Below are 24,276 nucleotides of genomic sequence, written 5' to 3'. Positions count from 1 at the left end.
TTGTGATATCTTATTCCGCTACACTATTATACATTGTCGCACATTAATGCATAGTAGATATATATAGAATTTTAAAGCTGTTATTAAATACTACTTTATTATTTGTACTTTTATTAATTTATTCTTATTTATATTTTATGACATATTTCATGGCTTTTTTAAATTTAAATCAAAAGTTATATTTAATATAAGTGTGAACATGCAATATAAAATATACTGTCTGTGTGAATTATTGACCTGGGACGCAATTTTTGTCGAAACTTCTGTTTGTCGATCTTTGCAACCTTGGAATCTGCCTGTCAGCGCTGACCTTTGGTGAAACCAGTATAGATGTCATGGCATGTGTCGTGCCATTGCCATCAGTTGTTTTTTCGTTGTGATCCCAGTTGTCTGCTACCCCTACAACAAGTTGGCCACCATCACGTTTGTGTGTTATATTGTCAGGAACAAGACCACCTGTTTCAGTTATGCATTGTGTTTTGATTGCATGTTCAGCAGCAGAGGAGAGAAATATTCTGAGTTCCGAATATGAAATTCCGTACCCTAGACTATTCATATCTTCAATTAGGTGGCGGCTTCCAAATTCATTATACAAGTGCACTGTAAGTCCAAGATGCTTTGGTGATTGAATTGAAGTGACTAAACTTGTAACATCACATGCAAGTGCTAGGAGTTTAACTTCTTGTTTATCATTTGGAATTTCAGTAGCATTTTCATAGTCCTTAGAATTTGCCATCCAACATATCATTTTATATAAGAGAGGGTCAACAAACTTCTTCTGAGATGACAGAGACATTTCATCAACAGAAAAATATTCACTATCAAGTTTTTCAGTATTTCGCAAGATTCGTCTTCTTAATACCCCAACAGCTTTGTGTACTATGCTTTCGTCAGAAGCTAGGTCAATTTCAATGTCCTCATCACTTGCATCATGAAAACTTTGTTCCAACTCTTTGTAATCTCTCAAAGCTTCTCCTACAGTAACATCTTTTGAGCAAACTAAGTCTGATTTACCATTTTGATACACAAATGTCAATTCAGGCCATACATCTTGCAGAAGAATTTTGAAGTAAAAGCATCTGTATGTTTCTACATTATCACCAAAGTCTTCTCTTGCGATTTCAATAAATCTTTTCCTCAAGTCAGAAAGTTTGTAAACATTCTTTTGGTTCATGATAGAGTCTGCATACTCTTCTTTTAATTGAAATGCTGCTGATCTATATCTAAATTTCTGAGCAACGTTGCTATTAATTTGGTCCGTCTTCAAGTTAGTATCATAATATTTGTTAAGACAGCCTTTCTTTCGGTGATAGCGAGCCTCCAGAGCCACAAGATCCCCATTTGAAACACTTCTAAGCCTATTTATCAAAGAAGTGTCATTCTTTATTTCTGCTGCTTTCAGGACTTTTGAGTATGTACTGTTATGACTTGAGTCAATTGATGTTTCTACCATGGACCAACTCCTGTCTGGTCTTTTATTACTTGGGTCCCTTATTGTATCACACTTTTCACCACAGATGAAACATTGTGACTTCCAGTCAAATGCATTTGAGGATGATCTTTTTGCTATTGTGACATTTTCATTGTTATTTATTTCAGGATCAGTTTTTTTCAGACTTGATGAAAATGATTGATGGTACAGGCTTTGATATGTTGCTCTACAATTACGATGATAACGTAAAGGAAGTGAGCCATCTTTTATAAATTCTTGATTGGCCAGAATCTGGCTGCCTATATAGTCGGCTCTTGCTTTACATGATTGGAAAAGAGTGTCAAGTTTTAAAAGATTTGGGTTCTGTACACATGGGTTACTGGTAGAAAATCCTTTTAAACAGAAGATGCATTTCTTAATGTTAAAGTCATAGTCATTATTTTCACTACTGAGATCATCCATTTTCCTGGTGGAAATGTATGACCTCTTCGCACCAGTCTTTCATCTGAAAGCAAAAAGAAGTATATTTAAAAACCATAAATACTTTACAAAAACAACAATAAACTTGGTTGCTTTGTTTTATATAGCTTATAATATAATTGATAATACTGTTAATAAGAGTTTTATTGGTGTAACAAGTTATACTATTTTTTATGTCTAATAACAGTTCTGATTAAATGTGTTTTGAGACTTAAACATACACCAAAATAACAGTTATATTTAGGTTATGAAATATATCCGGTAACTAGTGCTTATCCGAGTACTACTCAAGTTAAAAAAAAAATTTTTAAAAAGAGCTACATAATTACGTAACTTTATTTCTTGTCATTTTCATTAAAATCATAATCAAAATTAACTGGTTGTATTATAAAATGTCATTATTGTTATGGTAAAATATCAATATATAATTAGTCTATTGGAATAATAGATTTCTTTTTATTGTGGATTTTTTAAAAAAAAAAGCTGTTTAATTATAAAAGAATCAAAGAGTGATTTTCATAAAACTTACCTTAGCCAAAAGGATGTTCCAATTTCTTCATTTCTTTGATGAAAATGCATAAAAATGCAATGATATTGAACAATGACCTTCTGTTGTTGACATATAAACCATGACAAATGTTTAACAAAGGGCAGCAACTCTTAAACTTTAAAACATTTTTTACTGTCATGGTTTGTCATAACATGCCTTATTGCATGCATAAATTACCTTTTCATGTTGTATACTTCTCTTAATATTGTTTATATAATATGTCTCAGTTAAATTTGCTTGAGCTTAAGGTTTTATTGTGCTGTTTCAGACATGCTATCTTCCTTTAAAATTTAGTCTGGTCTTTTTCTGTAAAAATCTTAGATATACTGGGTAGAGTTCTATAATTTTAACACAATTATGTGTTCCCATTATCATTTTTATGTATAAGATAATGTTTTTATGGTATTCTGACTTTATTAACTGCATTTTTAGTCATAATGAATATGTAGGCAATAGTTAAAGCTTCTGATAATTTACGGCGGCCATCTTGGACGCCATCTTGAATAGCAGTGTTGCACCACTGTGTTTGCAACTGCAACATGCATTTTTGTAAACTACAGACTTAGTCCGTTATTTTGATATATAGAAACCCTTGTTTACAGACACAGACCGGTATGGTGTCAGATTTACCAGCATATTTGCAGGACTATATTGTGTTTAACTGTTATTGAAAAAAAAATGTTGTTGTTGTTTAAAGTATGTACAACACGACATCTTTGTTTGTGTTTAAAATAGTTTGACGGCGCAGTTTTGCATTGATGAGGTTCTAAATGCGCACGAGATATCGTGTTTCGGAGGTATGCGAACATCACCCTGTTTCAACAGGAACACGCACGCTGGCAATCTGCTTGATTTACAACAGACAACGTATGACATTATATCGCTGTTGTCTTGCCGTGTCCAACTCATTGGGTAATGTATACCGGCTCTCGATCCGGACGTCTAATACATGCGCTACATGAGGAGTGGACAATCTCCACAGGTTAACAATTCCACCATTTGTGCGTAGTATGCCTAGAAGATGTCAAGCTTTTTTTACACACTGTGTATTAAACATGCGTTCACTGCCGACAAATTGACAAATCAGGGATATCTTATGGTGCTCAATATAAGCAATATAATGGATAATAAATTTACAAATGTAATTTGATTCAAACTTTCCAGCGGAATAAACTAATAAAGTTAGTGGAGCTTTTTTATTTTCCATACACAAGCCCAAAATAGCAAATTGCCGATACTCCTGGAAAGAAATTTGTAAAGCTAAGCCTAAATAATTTAACAAAAGAGGTAAAGTTTAAACATTTAGTGTGTTTTGTCATCAAAATAAGCCTTTCTTACCTAAGTCAAAATCCTACAAAAGCGAGGTGTGTCTGTGATATTGCAGGGATGACAATTGCGTCATGTCCTTTGGCCTGTGAAAGGGTATATTACACGAAATATTGCTAGAATTACGTCGATTTTATCAGTTAGTTTTTGTTCCCACTTATCAAGCGGAAAACGTCCTCTTATTTGTATCGATTTTAACATGTCGTGTCGCCCACATTTTGATGCGTTAATTTTGAAGTGTTCTATTTTCTCTTTTGCCAGTGTCTGTTTATGTCAGGCGGTATCGACACTCAACGAAATAAATCAATGAACTACAATTGTCGCAGTGAAAGTCGGGAACGTATTATACTGTTTTGCCGCCACAAAAACATGATATAAGCAAAAATGTCCTCCAGTGCGTTAGAATATGATATAAACGTCTATATTTCCCAACACAATAGGCTCTGGGATTATAAATGTTTGGTTGTAAACAGTGTAACTCAGTTTACAAAACATAAAATATATCTAGAATTAAGAATAAATATTAAAAAATGAATTGTATTGAAAACTGGAATTAACAAAAACAATTATTTAAAGACACATGTGTGCATGTGTGCGCGTACGTGTGCGAGTGTAAGTATGCGAGTCTGTATGTGCGTTTTTGCTTGCGTACGTGCGTGTTTGTGTGCGCGTGCGTGTGCGTGTGTGCGTGTGTGTGTGTGTCTGTGTGTGCTATTCTTAGCCATACTGGAAAAAGGTATGACATTGTCATTATGCATAATCTACAGATGAACATTTTACGTTTATGTGAACAGTAAATGTTACAAAAACTTCATAGTACATGTAGCTCATCGGATATATAAGTGTAGAAACCAGAGCGATGTTGACCAGTCATAATAGTTCACCTATTCTGGTGAATCTTTAAAAATAGCTTAAACAACTCACAACAACTGGGTCAATTAGATCGAGAAAAGGTCAGGTTAATAATAGCTTACACATTTCCAATTTAAATTTTATTCAAATGAAAACTGAATGATTGATGTATTTATTTTGTGTGTATTATTTTACGGGGAAACGTGGAAAAAACCTCATAGGGGCGGACATATACAACCGTAAAAAATTCACACATGTGCAGTTTACATTGGTTTCACAGTAGCCGGCCATTTAAATTGAAACTTTTCACTACACCGTTTGAAGTGACGCAAAAAATCGAAATTTATTTTAGGCGATTCAAACTGACTGGATTGACTTCGGCTCAAACACTGAAAAAAGGGATTAAATTATCAACGAACGTTTCGCCCTTCATTACAAAAACCAAGAAACATGGTGTTGAGGGACAAAAGGGGACATTGTATCGGGCAGTGAGTAATTAAAGGTGCTGGACACCAGATGGTCCCAGAAGCGGCAAATTTTAACAATGCAGCACCCTGCTTACAAAGCATTAACAAGAGAACAAATATTTCATGTTCTTTATACTCTTCGCCTTCTCCGATTTCCTAGATGTTAAGAGGACAATATACCAGATCGTCAGAGAATAGGCATATACATTATTTCTACACAACAGCCATTGTCATAATGAGCTAATATGAGGCAGATAAAACATCATTTTACATGATTTAAATGATATTTTGTCGATGTCTCAGTTGGGTTCACCCGTTTAAAATAACGCATGGTTTATAGTGTGTGTATTTAGCATGTGAAAGACATGATCTATTTTAAACTGGGATTTACGTGGTAGACAAACCCAGTAAATTTCGAATTGGAACATACGCAAAACTGCGTAAGATACATGTTTCATAAGCGATGTGATTCATCATAAAGTAAGACTCAATGCATTGTATACAACGATATACGTTTATGTGAGTTTGTGACAATTTTCTCTTTCTTCTTGCAGTTGTATCATCTGGTGTCTAGTCCCTTTATGAATACCATAGAAAGTGCTTATTGGAAGTAATGTAAGGTTTCAACTACTTATTATGTAAAGTGTGCTTCCAAAAATGTCAGTGTGCAGTCCCTTCCATAACTCTCTAGCTAACACCTTAGGTTGTTATTGTTGTTGTTAATCAGAGGTATGCCTCTTTCCCCTTTTCTATAATTGTGGTACTTTCCCTTTATCTAGAGTTAAGCGCATACCTCATGGGCGTAGCTAGGGCCTACAAAGCTTGTTGGCCTGATGATTCTATGCGAGTTTGGGGACTTTTATATGCATATTACATACACTCAATTATACAATACAATTGCAATGATAACAATAAAACCAAGCAATAAACCTTGCATGTAGTTTACAAAAACAACACCAAACTTGCTTTTGTTAAAATAAAGCCAAATTTTGAGTTGCTCAAAGTGTTTGAGTAGCTGTTAGTTTTTGTTGCATTTTAAGGTTATTCAAATTTATCATTTTCCAAAAATGTTGTAGGCCCGGGCCTATAAGGCCTATATGTGGCTACGCCACTGTCCCTTTACTTAAAATAATACCTCTTTTTAACCTGCTTACTTCTTTGTTGAACACCGTTTAGATTTCTCAAGTATAATCGCAAATTTTATTGATCCAAAAAGTAGTATGAACATGTGCACTTGATCACTAAAGGTTTGACTATGTGATCAGTACATCTTATGTATATCCTATATTGGTCTAGTTTGATAAGTTGTTCAAATGAATGATCTATCATATGAAGTCATAAAATGGAACGTTTTAAAACCATTTGGAAAAAAAAACTAACAACATGTAAATATCTGAAACCCTGTTTTTCTACAGAACATCAAACGACGTCTAGATTTAAACAACAAACAAATATCGAACCTGTATCTAAAATGATTTCATTTAAAAGCTATAGCGACAAAACTATACTCTTGCAGGTTAATATATTATTAAATCTTACCATATTTGTGAGTTTTAATGTTCTCAAAAATGGTTTCGTTGTCATGGGTGTACTTATGCTTCTTTAAAACCTAATTTGGATAACTAACCAGCTGGATGTCGCTAAAAATAGAATCCACTTTGCTAAACTTGAGGATTAATCTTGGTTTTCTGTTCTTGACTCTTGAAAAACACAAAACAAGAACTAACGGATGTGCTGTATTAGCAGCAGTGAAGTCTGCGATATTTCTGGCAATTTCAACGTCGTCTTTATGACATCATCTAAACTGATATATTTAGATGCAGATTTTGTCACGTCATCAATACCTTCATGTTTTTCACATCGTGTAAGGTTGATTTACGCAAGTGTTGATGCCTTTAACTAACAAAATCATGCAGATGAAATACACATTCAATTCAGATCGTTTTATGTTTTCTTCGTCATTTTCCCTACAGTTGTAAGCACTCAGTCATATCTGACAAACTCTGAATTTTCTCCAAGGTCTCTCTCGACCTTTTGCGTCTTTTAACACTACGACCGATATATCTAAGTGCGGTCTACATTCTCAATTGTAAACACCCAAGTTTGATAAACACTGATAAATAGTCCCCTGTTATCATGTTTTCCATTATAATGGATTCAATATTGCACATCAAAGCACTTCACAATAAGCTATCCTAATCATAAATATATAGTATTTATTACAGATAACCACGCTGTTTGATTCAGGTTATGAGATGATAGGAATTTCATTACTTATCTGACAAAGGGTATGTATAATGCTTTTAAAGTATTCTACAACATTAAGTATTTCTGTTAATTCAATGTCAATGTTTATTTTAAAAATGCGTTCTAAATATACCAGTTAGATGTTCATCTACAATATGTGTGTTCGATTGGTAATCAGAAATAAGAAACAAACAAACATAAAACACATCAAACATAGATGGTTTAATCAAAATGGTGGCCTGCAGTTTTGCATATGTTCACCTACTAGTAATTGTTTTCGTCGATACTTATCTAGCGAACTGCAAGAAGTAACTGCATCGAGACTATTTTTGAATATTATACCTTACATAATTGCGTCTCTCTTATATGTCTAGTCTAAGGACCTTGACATTGAACCCACTCGCCCAATGGCAACCAATAAACGGTCTCTATAAACTCTTTACTATGTAAAATCTGGTTAAAAAGTAAGGATGGATTATTCATAAACTTGCACAAAACACATTATATTATACAATATAGTTCCAGTGAGGTTAAAAAACATGAACTGCCAAGATCTTTCCAGTTTGTATGAGTCCTTTTCTCCTTCGTATCCGTGTTTTATAAGTGGATTTATTGTTTATATACTTAAAATATTACACATTCTTACTTCCGAATAGACAAGAACATATTTAGTTGATAAAACATTATTCAATGTGTGTTTCACACACTGATTTTATTGCAATTTGGCCCTCAGTTCAGTTGAATGTTGTGCTATATTACAAAACTCTTGAGCACAAGCTCAAGCCTAAATCTAGACGTTGATGTTAAATTGTAACAGAAAAGAGGCTTTATGAGTTAGGTGAGTTTCATGCTGCTCTCCCACGGCCCACCCGAAGAACTACGTTCGCCATTATAATATTTAGGATTCACTTTTTTGAAAACCTGGTTAAAAAAAAGTAACTGTCAAAGCAATCAAAGAAATAAAAAATGTCGATAAAGGGCAATAATTCTGCATTTTATCCCTAAACAACTGTGTAAAATACAAGGACAATTGAATGAAAAGTATAGTAGTAATTAGTAAAAATCCCAACTTGCCTTAAAACTTTAACCAGATGAAATGTGCCCTAAAACATAAACCTCAGTACTTAAGTCAATCAGTGGCCATACTTTGTATTAAGGATGAAATTTAAAGAGGGTTGTAAATAATAAAGTTAAGTATTCAGTCAAATGGATGAAATGTATAAGTAAATTTACCAACTTGCTGTTAAACCTGACACAATGTACCCTAAATCTTTAACCTAAGTTCCTAAGTCAATCAATAATTTTTATTCAGGATAATATGTAGTTATGTAACCACATGTTTGATTGTCCCGAACAACCGTCTAAAGTATTAAGTGAATTGAATGAAGTGTATAGGAGTTATAAGTGAAAATGCCAACTTGCCCTTACCTTTTAAACGGACGCCAACGCAGACGCCGACGCCTGGACGAGTAGTAGCCTACTTATTTTTCGAATAGTCGAGCTAAAGCTTTAAAACATAAGTTCAAAATGTAAGTATCACATCACCTAGAATGTTTAAGGTCCGAATGGTGGCATAAAGTTATCTGATCGTCTGTCATTCTATGTCTGCACGGTTTCCAATCAATATCATAAGAACGTTTTGCAGGCAGGTTTATCATGACCTGTCATAAAGCCTTTTGATTTTGAGGTCAGTTGGTCAAAGGTCAATGCCTTGCTGACCTTAAGATTACTTTTAGCTGAACATCGGTTCAAATCAGTAAAATATGAAAGCTTTCAAGGTAGGTTGGTCATGACCATAATATGAATTCTGCTGATTTTGAGCTTAGTGGGTCAAATGTCAAAGTCGTTGTGACCTTCAGTTGAAGTTCGTTCTACTTTCATTATCTTAAGAACGCTTTGGTTCATGGACCTCAAACTTGGTAGTAGGATTGGTCGTGACAACAAATTAACCAAAGTTATTTAGGGGTCAGAGAATCAAAGGTCAAGTAAGTGATGACCCAAAGCTGAAAATTGGCTCTCAATCAATATCCAAAGAATGTTTTGGTTCAAGGATTTCAAGTTTTGTATGGAAGTTGAACCCTATTACTTTTTAGGTCAGTAGGTTAAAGGTCAAGGACGTTGTGATCGTTAGCTTAAAATACGCAGTTTACTATCAATAATTGAAAAAAAGCTAAGGCCTACCGACCTCGAACTCGATAAAAGTCACTCAGATAAGACCAACATCCTAACTTTAATGACGTCTGTTGGTCAAAGGTCAGGGTCTTGAGCTAAACATCCGATTTCGTTCAATAACTGATGAGTGCTTGCAACCAGGTACATCAAACTTGGAACGCTGGTCTTTTGCATATGTTTCCATTAAGTTGTGTTTCATAAACAAAATCGGCATTTTGGATGCTTTGAATCAATTTAATCTTCTATTAACCTATAAAAGTGTTTATTGTTTGTTCGTCAAAACTTTTTTTCATTACCAATTTCTCTCCAAATTTACATCAAATCACCGATTACGATATCCGATGTACAAACTAGCTTTAATTGTACTGCTCACTGTCTGCCCATCTACTTGTTATCACTTAAAACGTATTGTTTACTGATTACACATACGTAAAGAAATGAAGAAGAAATACATTACAGATAAAGTTATGTGAAATTGTCGCCAAGCATGAACAATTCAGTCCATTGTGCATCGGATACATTAACCCATCGATTTTTATACTATACACATTTTTGAAACGCCCACAATGTTCGATTGTTTTATTTCCATATTTTGAAATTCAACTCGTGTAATGAGATTATTTGCTATGAAGGAATGGTTTAAAGGATCAGAAGCCTATGCTTTTTTGAATTGTTTAAATGATCAATGAACCCATATGTATGTCTTGTGTTTTCTCTATTGTATCTGCCTCGGTCCATATACACTTTCGGTTGCTGACTGACCGGTCCTTACAATGGCATATGACCCTCAGTAGTGTGTTATATTTCTTATATAGACGATAAACATATGTTGTACTGATGTTATACATATGTTGTACAGATGTTATAGATAGCTGTTGTATATAGTTGTACATATGTTATACAGATTTTGAACAGATGTTGTAAGGATGCTGAACTGATACTGTACAGATGTTGTACCGATGTTGTGCAGATGTTGCGCATATGTTGTATAAATGCTGTACGGATGTTGAACAGATATATGTTGAACATGTGTTCGGTTGTAATTTATAAATTCTTAGTAATTGATAAAGACAACACATTTCAGAGGCTCAAATTGCGGATTCAAAGACATAACATACATTCAAGTGAATCAAATATTTAAAGACCAGATAGTCCCGTTTAACAGGATAAATATTGCACAGATTTTTTGACTTTTACTAGTCTGTATTTATGGCATACATTTATTCATTTTCTTTAATCTCGGACCCCTTTTTACTTTCTAAAAGATATAGTTTATTAAAAGAATAACGAATTAACTCGGATCAGTTTTAACACCAGAAAGTATATGGATACTCTTACGAATGCTTTGCATGTCATTTGAATATAATAAATAACCTAGTCGGCTATGACTGCAGGGTTAAATTTTTGAATTGCCCAGTTAATTGTGTGTGTTTTTGTGTTTGATAAATACAGCATCCGATGTAGATTTCGCGCACAATTTAATGTCACCTTCTTTGGAATAAAACACAACACTAGATAATTTATATACTTGATTATAATGCGTCTATTAGGTATATGGATATAATTAAAAAAGCGTACTGGTATGCATATATATAAAAACATCGACAGTTACTCAAAACCATTCCTTCATAATGATATATAACGATAACTTATGAAACTTTGCTATGGAAGAAAAAAACATGTGTTTTAAAATAAAAAAAACAGCAACGTATTTACGATAAACTGCAATATTGATTTTGGATAGAAGTAAAAACGCGTATGAAATTATAAGGAGATAAGACAGTACAATATGATTGCAATGGGTTATTCTTGAGATTCCGATTTTAGGAAGTCATATAAAGCTTAACAAATGATAGGAGAAAAAACATACAACGTTTCATTCATCATATAGAGAATTGCATAAAATCGCATAAATATACATAATGCAAAAGGTTTCTATAAAACGATATCACCATGTACTCATGTGATATTGTTACGTTAAAGGTTTTTTTACCAGTCAAAAAGATAACGAAACAAAACAAAATCAGGTCTAGTAAAAACACGTTGAAATATTGAAATAGAAGATATAAAAAAGAAACGTGACAAAACGTAAAGAATATATAAATGAATATAACACATGATATTAAAATAAAACACAAAATTGTTTTTTTAATAAACGACAAACGTTTGAATAAAAACAACAAAAAAGAAAATAACAACACACAATTATTTTCCCCACAGCCAAGAGCAGAAGACGACTCTTGCATGTGAACCATCTCTTTATGTCCAGCAGACGGACAACGCAAAATATATATCCCTCCTCCGAAGCGTCAGGTTGGGGATAACATTCATATCTCAAAAATAGCGAATAACACGTCAACTGAATGATTTTATGATCTCATTAACAATTATGTTTGCTCATTACAAATAGTAGTACAAATAGTTAAGGGTAAATAAAATGTCACCATTGTAAGAATAGAGACGTTGCGAAACGTTACTTAAACGTGTTCATATACATGTGATGTTCTTGTTGAGTGCTTCGTCATACACGCGGGTGTAGTATTTTACAATATTTAAGCATGTATTTGGTATCCTGAAGACGTTCTGTATTTTGCCGTCATGAGGAGGTTCATGCAAAGTGAGCGGTGATGATATATATGAAATCACGAGGAAACCGTTTTATACGATAGTCGATGAACCTACCGGTACACATTAAAAAAGAGGTTTCTTATTTATGTTTTTGAAAAAAACAACAACCTGCAACTCATAATCTCACGTTCAAGCTGTATTTAACAACCTCTCTATATTTATAAAACGAGTTATATGATCGAAACCACTTCGCGAACATTCAACATTTCACTGTGGTCATTTATGCATGTTAAGGCATACAAATACAATTTTAAACTGTTTTATACTATTGCAGACTTATTTAAGTCTCAAATATTTACTTTGATAAAGTTCAAACTTTGAAGCATGTTCCCCCTTCTTCGACACTGAATAAACGTCAAACTCGATTGAACTTCCGTGTCTGTGTTAAGATGACGTGCTGGCATAGTTATGTCTGATCGTTATGTTTCCAGGATGATGACCAATTAATAATTAATTACTTCACATACTTGTCTACCCTTTTTGCCGGTTACGAATGCGCTTTCTTTTTGAAAAGACGAGTATACTTTTTCAATGACTGAATGCCTGTCGTCTTATAAACTGAAGGGACTCGAAACGTTGCTGCTAATATGTTAACATTTATCTACTTAAGTGTTTTGACGAAAACCATCTTTCATAAATTGTCTGCAATTTTGATTTGCAAACAAGTGCTGCCATGTAATGCCTCATCAAAACAACAACGTCCATATATCTAAGCTAATAGTTTTGGCTTATGCCCCAAAATGACAGCTCCTTTCAAAATCGCAAGTTCGGCATCCTCGGGGCAATATATTGGAATAAGTGGAAACGCATCCTGAACAGCATTGCGTACCACTGGTGATTGTGAGAAACCTCCAACTAAAAGAAGCTTATCAATTGAGTTGTGGACTTCTGCGCTGTCTAACAGGTGTTGCAGGCTACGTACTATATCTTTTGTTGTTTTTTTGAAGAACTCTGAAAACATCTTTCCACTAACTGAAAGCTTGCCGCTTGCAAAGTCTACGTCGTCATCCAATCCTGCCTTTCCTATTAACGAAGACACAGTACTGTGTTTTTCCACTACGAGTACAACTGAATTGGGAAGCTTGAGATGCACTGTTTGACCTGCTTCTGTAAATTCACGCTTCTTTGATTCAAACTCATTTTGAATGTCTAAAAAATCTTCCTGTAACCGAAATAATTTGACAATTAATACAAAGAATTACACGCACTTATGAATTTTAACAATGTGGTACTGGTTTATAATGTAGTGTAGATTTGTTAGAAGCATGTCATACCTGGTTATCTTGTTGGAATTTTTCAACCATGTCTTTGCCGAAAATACGCCATAGCATCTCAATGTATGCAGCATTGACCATATTCCCTCCCCAATCTTCACCACAGGGTTTGAGAATTGCACTGAGTGATTCATCACTATCGACCTCGTAGGCTGTGAAATGCACGGTTCCTCCTTAACATGCAATGTAGATAATGTAATGTCAATGAAATACAGGCATAAATTACATTCACAATGTGTCATACATGTGTCATATACTTCTTTCAAGGATGCCAATTATAAAATTTAACAATTCATAGTTGTACTTGCATATTTCAGATGCTTATTTAAAACCAAAACCATGCGATTCGAACTATTCAGAAAAGGATATGTGTAATAACTCCGGCTAAACGGTATGAAAGAAATAGGTATAAAGATAATGGTAAAAAGGCTTAATTCAAGTCCATTTAAAAAAGTCACTAACAATATCCTAACATCAACATATTATTTCAAATTGTTCACCTCCAAGGTCGAGCACAACAAACCGACACCCAGGCTCAAATAAGTTCTGTGCATCCTGTCCTGGCGTTTGCAAGGCTAGATATTTCCAGTAAACACTTCCAGCCTTGGCTCCTTGTGCTAATATCAGGTTGTTTTTATCAATACCTGCCTAAAACAGTCAATTGTAGTGCACATAAATTGATCATTCAATAACAAATGACCTCATTAACTCAACGAAAACGCGTTTACCTTTCTATTACACATTGTCAATAATAGAAAGCATGATAAATACAACAAGGAAGATATGGCAAATAGCACCGATTCAGTTTTGTCTGATACCTATTTGTACATAAACGATATACAACTGTACAAAAACGTGCAGAATTTATTTTGTTGAAATCCCATATTTACGTATATTTAAGAACATTATTTTAATGAACCATGACACAAATACTTGCTTTGAAAATTATTCGAATCGGGAAATAGTGACTTTAAAAATGCCTTTTATCTTATGCCCTGAGAAAGTACCCCTTCTTCTGGTAGGGGCACGTAAGTCAGACAATATTTTGTTTATATTGTAATATGTAACTTTGTAAAAAAAAGAATTTGTTTGGTTTAAAGTGTGTCCTTGACTTTTAAGATCAAGTCGTTGACTGAGTTTAAATAGATGCAACACTGTTTAAAAACAATTATGTAGACAGAAAGGAACATACAACTGTCATTAATAGTATTTAAACATTTCAAACCAATTTATTATTTTGAACGCATCAGGGTAATTGAGAATTTGACTATAGAGAGAAAAAAACATGCTTATTGTTCAGAGGATGAGAGTTTCAAGCTAGTTAGTATAAGGTCACAAAAGGATAGTAGTCCTGAACGTAAACGTTCGGCTGGCGTAAGTCCGGTAGGTAGACTAAGAAGTAAGCTACATATAGTAGGTACATTTTGGATGTAGTAGAACATGGATATAAGTTATTATTCAAGACGGTCCCAGAAACGTTGTTTTAAAAAATAACAAGACGGCTCGAGAAAATGTAACATTCGTTGAAAAATATATTCAAAATCGTTTACAGAGGAGCGTGGTGTCACTATGTGACCAGCTTCAAAATGTAGTTAATCCTTTGACTGTTGCTTTTAACAAAAAGAGAAAACCTAGATTAGTATTATATTGTAGACATATAAATTCACTCCACATCAGTTCAAAATAAAGTTTAAAGATATAAAAGAAACTCATTTTCAGATAAAGGAGTTCAGCGATACTATGTATTAAATTCTTTACCTTTTGGTATCAAAACAGCTGGACACATTTTCACGAAAATATTCAATGTAGTGATAACGTATTTGATCATACGGGAATAGAATAATTACGCTTTTAGATGATTGAATAGGGGGACATATAGTATTTGTTTAGCTGCAGAAGCGATCGAATTGTAATTGGATACCAGCCAAAACCATGAATTGGTTAGGTCATGTATAAGATATGGAACAAAATTTGCTGTTTTTTTCTGTGAATAGAATTCAATTTTTGATAGTAGTTATCGACTCACTCGAGCTACTTTTCAGACTAAACGTAGCGTAGACAATATACTACCATTGCGATTTCTCGCAAGCGTCGTTTGGCATATCATCTCTTTGCAAAGTGTTGTAGGCAACAAGGTTCGTTAGTCAACCAGGCATTTATTTGAATCATTCAATTACAGAGCGAGTTGGAACGTTCCCGTTGTCATTTCACAGGAAGCGTTTAAAAAAAATAGAATTTTGAAAAGAAAATGCTTTTCTTCTGAATAAGAAGGGAAAAGCTATTAAGCATGATCACTTTTGTTTGGACAATGTATTTGCAGATATGTGTGATTATAGTTATGGGTATTATATAGGACAAAACGCAAAATTGAGCCGACCGTGTTCGGTAACCATTAGTGTATTAAGTATTTTACATCGATGTTAGACAAGCATGTACGTCCTTGTTTTGATACGACGGTATATTTTAAAGGTTCAATGTCCCCGGAAGTCGACGTTTCGGTTGGTATATCATGCCCAAATGTAGTTGGTAGTGATATATTCCGAAAGAGAACTTGACTGTAGTTGATTTATATGCTTGAGCGCAAAAGTCATGCGTCACAGAAAATGAACACATTTGAGTGTACACAGTCTCCGGAAGTGGACCACACTGGTTGACGGTACAATTCCGAACAGGACACACATCCCGAACACCGGCTAAAACACGTGTTTGTTAACCGTGATCGATTATTCGATTATCTAAATTAATAAAGGGGCTTGCATTGGTCACACTTGCGAAGTTTCATCTTGTTTTGTTCAGTTTTTTTCTAAAAAAGCTATTCAATGTTTATAAGCTTACAGATCAAAATGTAGCACATGGGGGAATGACGTCAGAGAGCGCATGCCCATCTTCAGATTTTGCAGTTATTTTAACCTACATTCAAGATATTTATAAATAGAATTCTCGCTTTACATTTGAATTGCATGTTTTGAAAATATCGCAAACAATAAACAACTTGACAGTTAAGCGTTTATTTAATATAGCATACTTATTAATCATAATTGTATGACCATGTATTTTCGCTTTGTAAGTGTTCGGTATTTGTACCCCCCATAGCATAAATTTAAGGGTGATTTACTGTCAATAAAATGAACGATTTTCGACACGAAATTGATGAGGTCGTGAACCTGTAATTTGGCAGATGTTGTCACAATAACCAAAGATGTTTCATACGCAATTTTAACTCATAACAACAAAAAACAGAAAGATGATTGTGAAAGACCTCAAAAAGTGTTCGGATTTGTGACCTGAGCCAGTAGAGCTAGTTTAAAGTTCCATGAAGTGAACTCTTTTGTCTGTGACATTTCTATTAGAACACAGAGGTCAGTCAGTATAGTGTCCCCGGAAGTAGACATTATGGCTGGAAGTCTCTCCCCGAAAGTGGAAGATAGAGCATGTAAAAACTTCGCACATTTTTATAGTTCTGAGTTGGGACTCAGGTAATCTAGCAACAGATTTCATGAAATGTCTCAAGTAGTAGTCGAAATTCTTCTAAACATGATATAGCCATTTATCTTAATAAGTTTTGTTATGAAAAAGTATTGTGATATGTTCTGAATGGATTCCTAGAAAAGGTAGGTCTCAGGGACAGAAGCCATTGATGCTTGAGAGCAGTAATGGGCTCTTGATTTGAACTGGATAGTTCCACCACCAGGATTGCCATTAACATGTATAGATAAACTACTTGCCAAGAAGGCAACGTGCACGCCTGTAGTTCTAAAGTGGAAAAGTGCTTAGTATGTTTAGTATTTGTCATAGATTTTAAAAATTTGAAACAAAAATGTCAAATAACCTATTTGAAATAAAACAGTAGTTGTTTCGGAATAACACCTTTAAAATTGATCTCTTTGTGTTGTTTTGAATAATTAATATGTCGTTATTATCTCGAGATACACATGCTATTTATTTCTATCAGGTGTTGGCTTAAAGGACACACTCAAACGAGGAAGGGTTACAAAAATGAACAATACGTAACGGCATTCAAGATGGCGGGTCATTTACTTCAATCCAGAGCAGACAATACTGTGAAATAGTACAGTAGTTTGCAGTTTACATTCAAGGCCTGCACTTCCCATTAGTGCTGCTATGTAATATACCGAGCAGTTGGACGAAGTGAAATCAAAGAATTGTTGTGACCTCAGCATTTTACATGTAAAAGAATTGATAGAAACAGCAACACGCATTAGTTCAAAACCAGTACAATAGAAAGATATTCTTACTTCGGATATGTTTCATTCACTGCGTTCTTTGTACAAAGACAGCACTGATATTATTGATCTAAGGGAGGTTGCATTGATTATGTTGACATACGCCGGTTTGATACGCATAAATGAAGTTTGTAATTTGAATTGTAATTATGTACAGTTTAAATCTGATCATATTGTGATATAGGTTAAGAAGAGCATATATAAGAAATGTTCTGAACTTGTTATAGCAAAAGGTACAATAATTGCATTTCCATACGCGATCATAAAAGCAGCCAGTTTGACTGTTAAATCTGATGAGTTTTTGTTTAAACCAGCCTTTCGTTCCAAGCATGTTTCAACTCTTATTCATAAGAGCAAAAGTAAAGTTATACAAGATCAAAATAATGTAGCGTTGATAAATTGAAGTAAGTAGGTTCAGATTTAAACATAGGCACTCATTCACTGCGATCAAGCGGTGCCAATTTTCAAGCTGTGTATGCCATTTAGTATTCAGTTTCGTATCATCACAATACATACGGTTAGTTTTGCGTTTTTTATTCTGTTCAGGATAATTGTCCACTGTCCAATAAAGTGAAAGGCATAATCGACTTCACAGAATAACATTGAGCTTTGGACTAACAAAACCAAAGTTATTGGCAACAAACCTGCTTCCTCTAAGAACCCTTCATTAAATCCAATCAGCAATAACCAAAGCAAGGGATGGTACTAGTTTATTCATTGTAATTGGTGAGACAACATGCTTGATTGTATCCTATTGACTGACTATTAAATCTCTTTAATATCAACTAACGCTTTTTCGTCTTGGTAAAGAGATAAAAAAACAAAACAAATTATACAGTCGAAACTCGTTGGCTCGAACTCCCAGGGACCGGCGAAAAAGAACTATGAAAAATTCGAGCAAAGCGGAAATGCTTACATTCAGTATAAATGAATCGGTCCTTTAAATCCAGATCGAGCGAACGAGTAATTCGAGCCAAGCAAGTTCGAGCCAACAAGGTTCGACTGTATCTACATATTATTTTAGTCCTAAGTCCATATTTGAGTTTTCTGGTGAACGTTCTGTCACTTGACCTAGCCCTATAGTTTTCTTTACTCAGCCGACATCGCGTTAATATAACATATGTGCTAAAATCAAATACATAAACAATAATAATTTTTGTTGCATACTACATAACATGCGTGTTAGGTAAAACAATTGTTAATTTAAAGTTATCTTCTCCGCGGCTTTCCTCATGCACAATTTTGCAGAATCATTCCTTTCAGCAGGCACTGTCAGAACCCATTTAATATCATCATCTGTAAATGTTTCATACATTGCCTCCAATCTCCTATTAACCTCGTCTTTGAAATGGGTGATGATCATCGAGAACACCTCATAACCTTCCATTGCCTTCCCAGTAACGTCAGCGATCTGTTAAATCCAAACGATTAATGTATTTTAGAACGAGTAGATTTCATACAATTAAATATTTTTATGTCGAAAAGGTTAACATACTTAAGACAGGTTATTGATCATGATTTTTCAGGAAAGAAGACAACAGATTAATATTTCTGTATAAGCAAAAGAATAATCTGGATATAACTACTTAATCTGTTTGTAGTTCTCTAATTTAATCTATGTTTGACGAGTCTTGTTCTTTATGTTACTATGATTTGTCTGCCATCTTAAAATCTAGATTTCATTGTATTCAGATGTGTTAAAAAGGTTGTAAGATTGATTTAAGATTATTCTCCAGGGTCTTCATTAAATTCAGTACAAATTCATTTAATTTCCATCCATCCATCCATCCATCCATCCATCCATCCATCCATCCAACCAACCATCCAACCATCCATCCATCAATCCATCCATCAATCCATCTGGCTGTCCGTCCGTCCGTCCGTCTGTGTGTCTGTCTATCTATCAATCTAGATATCTAACTACATTAATGAGTTGAAAACGCGGTATTTGTTTTCTACTTTAACCAAAGAACATATTTATTGATTCATATTAGTCACAACAATAGAAACATCTTTAAGGTATTTTATTAATCTCATTTTTACCGTCTGTTTGCTAAACAGTATCTTGATGTTTTCAAAATAAAACCAGTCTTTTTGTTTTCCTTTGTCCACTTCTTGTGCATAGTTTGCTTCCGCAGCAGATCCAAATGAGTGAAACACCTTTTCCGCGGTCAACAACATCTTGGTAGGCACCTTACGAATCTAAAACGAGTGGTTTGTCTTCAGTCAGATAATTATATTATATTTTCCGTCTTTTTGCGCTCGAATGATGGAAATGCACAGAGTTTTCTACGCTCCTGGACGGGTGACATTCCTACGACTGCTAATCAAAGTTGCATCAATGCCATTTTTTATCTTAACTACCGCAGTCCCCTTGTGGACGATTGGGACGACTTGGATATTAACATGGTAAGAACATAAGCTAGATTCAATAATCAAAAGTACTTACAAAGTAACGTTAACATATATGTTTCTTGCTATATTAATTTTTTAACTAACAGTATTTATTAAGTGCATGAATAACATTTCTAAAGAAAAAATAATTACGTAAGGAATATGGGTAAAAGAGAGAAAAAATAGTATAAAATAACAATAAACTAATGCATTTAGCAACTACCACATGCATTGAAATAACAGTTACTGAGACAAGACGATGTTGGACAGGTATGTAGAGCTTTCAACAAGGGTCATTTATATTTTTGGGTAGTAACAATATATTTTAAAGATGCACTATTACTCCCAAATAAGATTTACCACGATTGTTTTAATATACAAGAAAGGATGACTAGATGTCGAAAACAATGTTTCTTCAAAGGATAACGCGTTAATATGAAAGAAATATGCAGAAAACACGGCATTTCTATCTTATGAAACTATAGTCAATCACTATTGAGTTTTGAGCTATTAAATAAACGGTTACAAGCTTGTTATCAGTAGTTAGTATTTTCCATAAATGCATTATTAAGTAAATCGATTATGGTTATAACTCAAAATAGTGTTTGTTATACATGTGTATTCATTTATTTTGAATAAGATTGTCACTTTAACGGAATTCCAAATCACAACACAAACGTCCTGGTCATAACAATTCAAGAACACTACTTTTCATAAAAAAATTTAAACAATCTTACATACGAATTTTTCGTGAGATATTTTTTCGGACATTTTAAAAAGTTTTGCAAAAACATACAAAATAGATATCGTCTCCTTAACCACCATATCTACATATATGACAATATCTTCAATTACGGTATTTTCTATAATTGCCGTATAGGCAAGTTTCAATGTGTAACGGCCGTGAAGTTAGCCCTGACTTTGTAAAGGCAATGCGATACTTTTTCAAAATTGTGTCCAAACACAATGAATTCAAATACATATTTTAACTCCTTTTACTCACACACATCAGATCATACCTAAAATGAGTGCAACCATACTTGCTGAATTAGTTAAATAAAAGGTCAAGACCGTTTATTAGACATATTTGCCAAGAATATTTATATCTTCGGAAAATAACATTTATGTAAAGGAAATGTCATAGATTTTAGTATATGAGCAGACAAATTTATGGATATGATCCAATTAAGTCAGGATGAGCAGAAAGAACACTTAACTTCCACATAAAATAAAGAGCTTCTTTAACAACAAAAATATTTTCATAATTGTTTGTCTATTTTTTTAATTCAACAACCATATGAAATTCCGACATATTTTTAATAACAACATAAACAGTACATTTTTCTCGTTGACTGTGAAAACGATAATGGGTCTTTTTCCTAAAAGAATTCTATCAAATGTCACTACAAGGAACTGAAATATTTTGAATGTGCACGTGCATAGGCTACATGCATAATTGCCTGAATCCATTATAGTACGTTTTGTTGTTGTTTTAATTTGTAAGTAGCTAATATAATGTAGTCTTTACATGCAAATCAAACAAGCGTCAATGTTTGTTTTACTTGGGTCTGATTTAAACCATTGATGTATACAAACAACTACAATGATAACTATGCTTAGATTATATAAAGCAAATCAAGAATTTGACTAGTACAAACAAAAATTATTAACTGAAGAAGTAAGCACGATATTTTAAACGTCATCTTTGAACAAGGAGGAATAGTAGTTCCAACCCAATATATGGTTGCTTTCATATAAAGGGTCTGTATATATATATATATATATATACCGAACGAAATTAAGTACATAAAAAGTTTTAAAATGCTTTTAATTAATTTAACAAGTTTAACAAGGTAAACAAAATATAAAATAAACAAAAAACTATATCTAGAACAAAATTTCACCGTTAATAATGCTAAAATGTCTTAAAAACCCCCAGACAGTTTCTGTCGTCTGATGTTTTTTGTGTACACATTGAATAGTGACGTCACTGCTGTATGTGTATAATGGAGGCAATCACGTCATGGTTTAGCTAAAATATCGAGGCAGTTATTTGCCCTTATATGTGATTCAAATTATCACTGCGGTCACATGACCTGACAATGAATTTTCGCTTGGTCACGTGTCAAAAAGATTAAAAATGTTTCCGATTGTCAAAATTTCTCCTTTTCGGGTAATGGGATTTTACCATTGTAGACAAAAGTGAGGTATAATAAAGTTGTTTATTGTCGAAATCATGTAAATAAAAGATTCGTGACATAACATGATATGCCAAATAATATGTATTGCCACAATGATACATGGCAAATAAAAAAGACAAATAAGCATAACATAGACATTACATGTTTGTATTTTGTTTACAAATGGTAAATATCTAAATTATAATATATATGCTACATACTGAAATACCAGGAAAATAGGGATTTTGGAGGTTAATATCTTATATTACTTAATAGATTAGATCATATAATTTATCATAGTATTTCTTAATAGGTTTATAAATTTACTTGGATTTCTACATACTTGGGTTTCATATAATAATGGTTTTATCAACTCCTTTCTGATATTTGTTATTGTTATACACAGGACATATAATGACAAAGTGGTTTCATCTTCTATATCGTTAGAGGTACACAAAATACAAAGAGGCACAACCCTATAATTCTATTACGGCCTTATCGTCCTGTTTCAATATGTCATTTATGTGATGACAATCTTAGCTTAGACAAATCTATTCTTGTTTTTTGGTAAAATATCTAGATAGAATTCAGTTCCAAAGTATTCCTTAAGGTACTGATTCGTACATAAAGAATAACAATAGTTAACGTTTTCAAACCATGACTGTTTATAAGTATATACATATATCGAGCACTCTATATCAAACACAATATGCCTATTACATCTTTATATTTAAATATTTTTCTGTAAATTTTGGTTTGGTAATGTATTTGTATAATATAAAAACAATAAAATAAATGCATTAGAAGGCGTCTTTCGGTAACTTCCATGCGTATTTCGGTAATTTTCTCCGTCTTTCGGTAAATAAGCGTATTTGGGTAATTCCAGTACCGCTAATAGTAAGTTTAAGAATGTTTTCAACCGAAATGGTAATAGTTAATTAATAAAATACTTATTAATTAGGTGATTTCTTATTGGCCCAGTTATTTGTCCTCGGAAAGCTGTATTTGCCTTCGCCCTTTCGGGCTCAGGCAAATACAGCTAACCTCGGACAAATAACTAGGCCAATATGAAATCACCTCAGTAAAAACATTATAATACAAATATAGATCGCGTTACTTGATCCTGTTATTATGCAATATTGAGCTGACATGATCCTGTTATAATGTGTCCTTATACAAAAATATTGAGCTGACATGATCCTGTTCTATTATGTCCTAATACAAACATAGTGAGATCAGCATTGCGTCTTAATACAAACGTAGTGGGCTTAATTTGATCATGTTAGAATGTGTCTTCTTACTTACAAAGTGAGCTAACTTGATCCTTTAGAATGTATCTTCTAACTAACAAAGTCAGCTAACTTGATTACGTTAGCATGTGTCTTCCAACAAACATAAGGAGCTTACTTGGTCCCGTTAGTATGTGTCTTCTTACTAACAAAACGAGCTAACTTGATCGTTTAAGTATGTGTCTTCTTACTTACAAAGTGAGCTAACTTGATCCTGTTAGTATGTGTCTTCCTACTTACAAAGTGAGCTAACTTGATCATGTTAGTATGTGTCTTCTTACAAACATAGTGAGCTTACTTGATCCTGTTAGTATGTGTATCTTACAAACATAGTTAGCTTACCTGGTCGTGTTAGTATGTGTCTTCTTACTGACAAAGTGAGCTAGCTTGATCCTGTTAGTAGGTGTCTTCTTACTTACAAAGTGAGCTTGCTTGATCCTGTTTGTAGGTGTCTTCTTGCAAACATAGCGAGCTAACTTGATCCTGTTAGTATGTGTCGTCTTACAAACATAGTGAGCTTACTTGATCCTGTTAGTATGTGTCTTCTTACAAACAAAATGAGCTAACTTGATCCTGTTAGTATTTGTCTTCTTACAAACATAGTTAGCTAACTTGGTCCTGTTAGTATGTGTCTTCTTACAAACATAGTGAGCTAACTTGATCCTGTTAGTATGTGTATCTTACAAACATAGTGAGCTAACTTGATCATGTTAGTATGTGTATCTTACAAACATAGTTAGC

General features: G+C 33.6%; 1 protein-coding gene across 1 annotated transcript; it reads right to left on the bottom strand.

Annotated features, from left to right (window-relative positions):
• Positions 1–1,886: 1,886 nt before the first annotated feature.
• Positions 1,887–19,853, bottom strand: LOC128221534 (heat shock 70 kDa protein 12A-like). Its single transcript, XM_052930138.1, has 5 exons — positions 19,716–19,853; positions 13,929–14,076; positions 13,429–13,601; positions 12,984–13,316; positions 1,887–1,937 (listed from the first exon to the last, which is right to left on the bottom strand). Exons 1-5 carry the CDS (start codon positions 19,851–19,853, stop codon positions 1,887–1,889), a joined length of 843 nt encoding a protein of 280 aa, XP_052786098.1.
• Positions 19,854–24,276: the final 4,423 nt, after the last annotated feature.

This window comes from Mya arenaria, chromosome 16, assembly GCF_026914265.1.
Source record: "Mya arenaria isolate MELC-2E11 chromosome 16, ASM2691426v1".
Lineage (NCBI taxonomy): Eukaryota > Metazoa > Mollusca > Bivalvia > Myida > Myidae > Mya > Mya arenaria.
This window is presented reverse-complemented; position numbering and strand designations above follow the sequence as displayed.

Bases quoted from the DNA above. Each gene is read 5' to 3' on its own strand.
- LOC128221534 (XM_052930138.1), bottom strand. From the start codon at position 19,853: ATGTTGTTGACCGCGGAAAAGGTGTTTCACTCATTTGGATCTGCTGCG. The intron at 14,077-19,715 runs GTAAAAATGAGA...TGACTGTTTTAG, and splicing joins TACTGTTTAGCAAACAGACG to GCAGGTATTGATAAAAACAA. The intron at 1,938-12,983 runs GTACGCAATGCT...TTTTGCTTTCAG, and splicing joins GTTTCTCACAATCACCAGTG to ATGAAAGACTGGTGCGAAGA.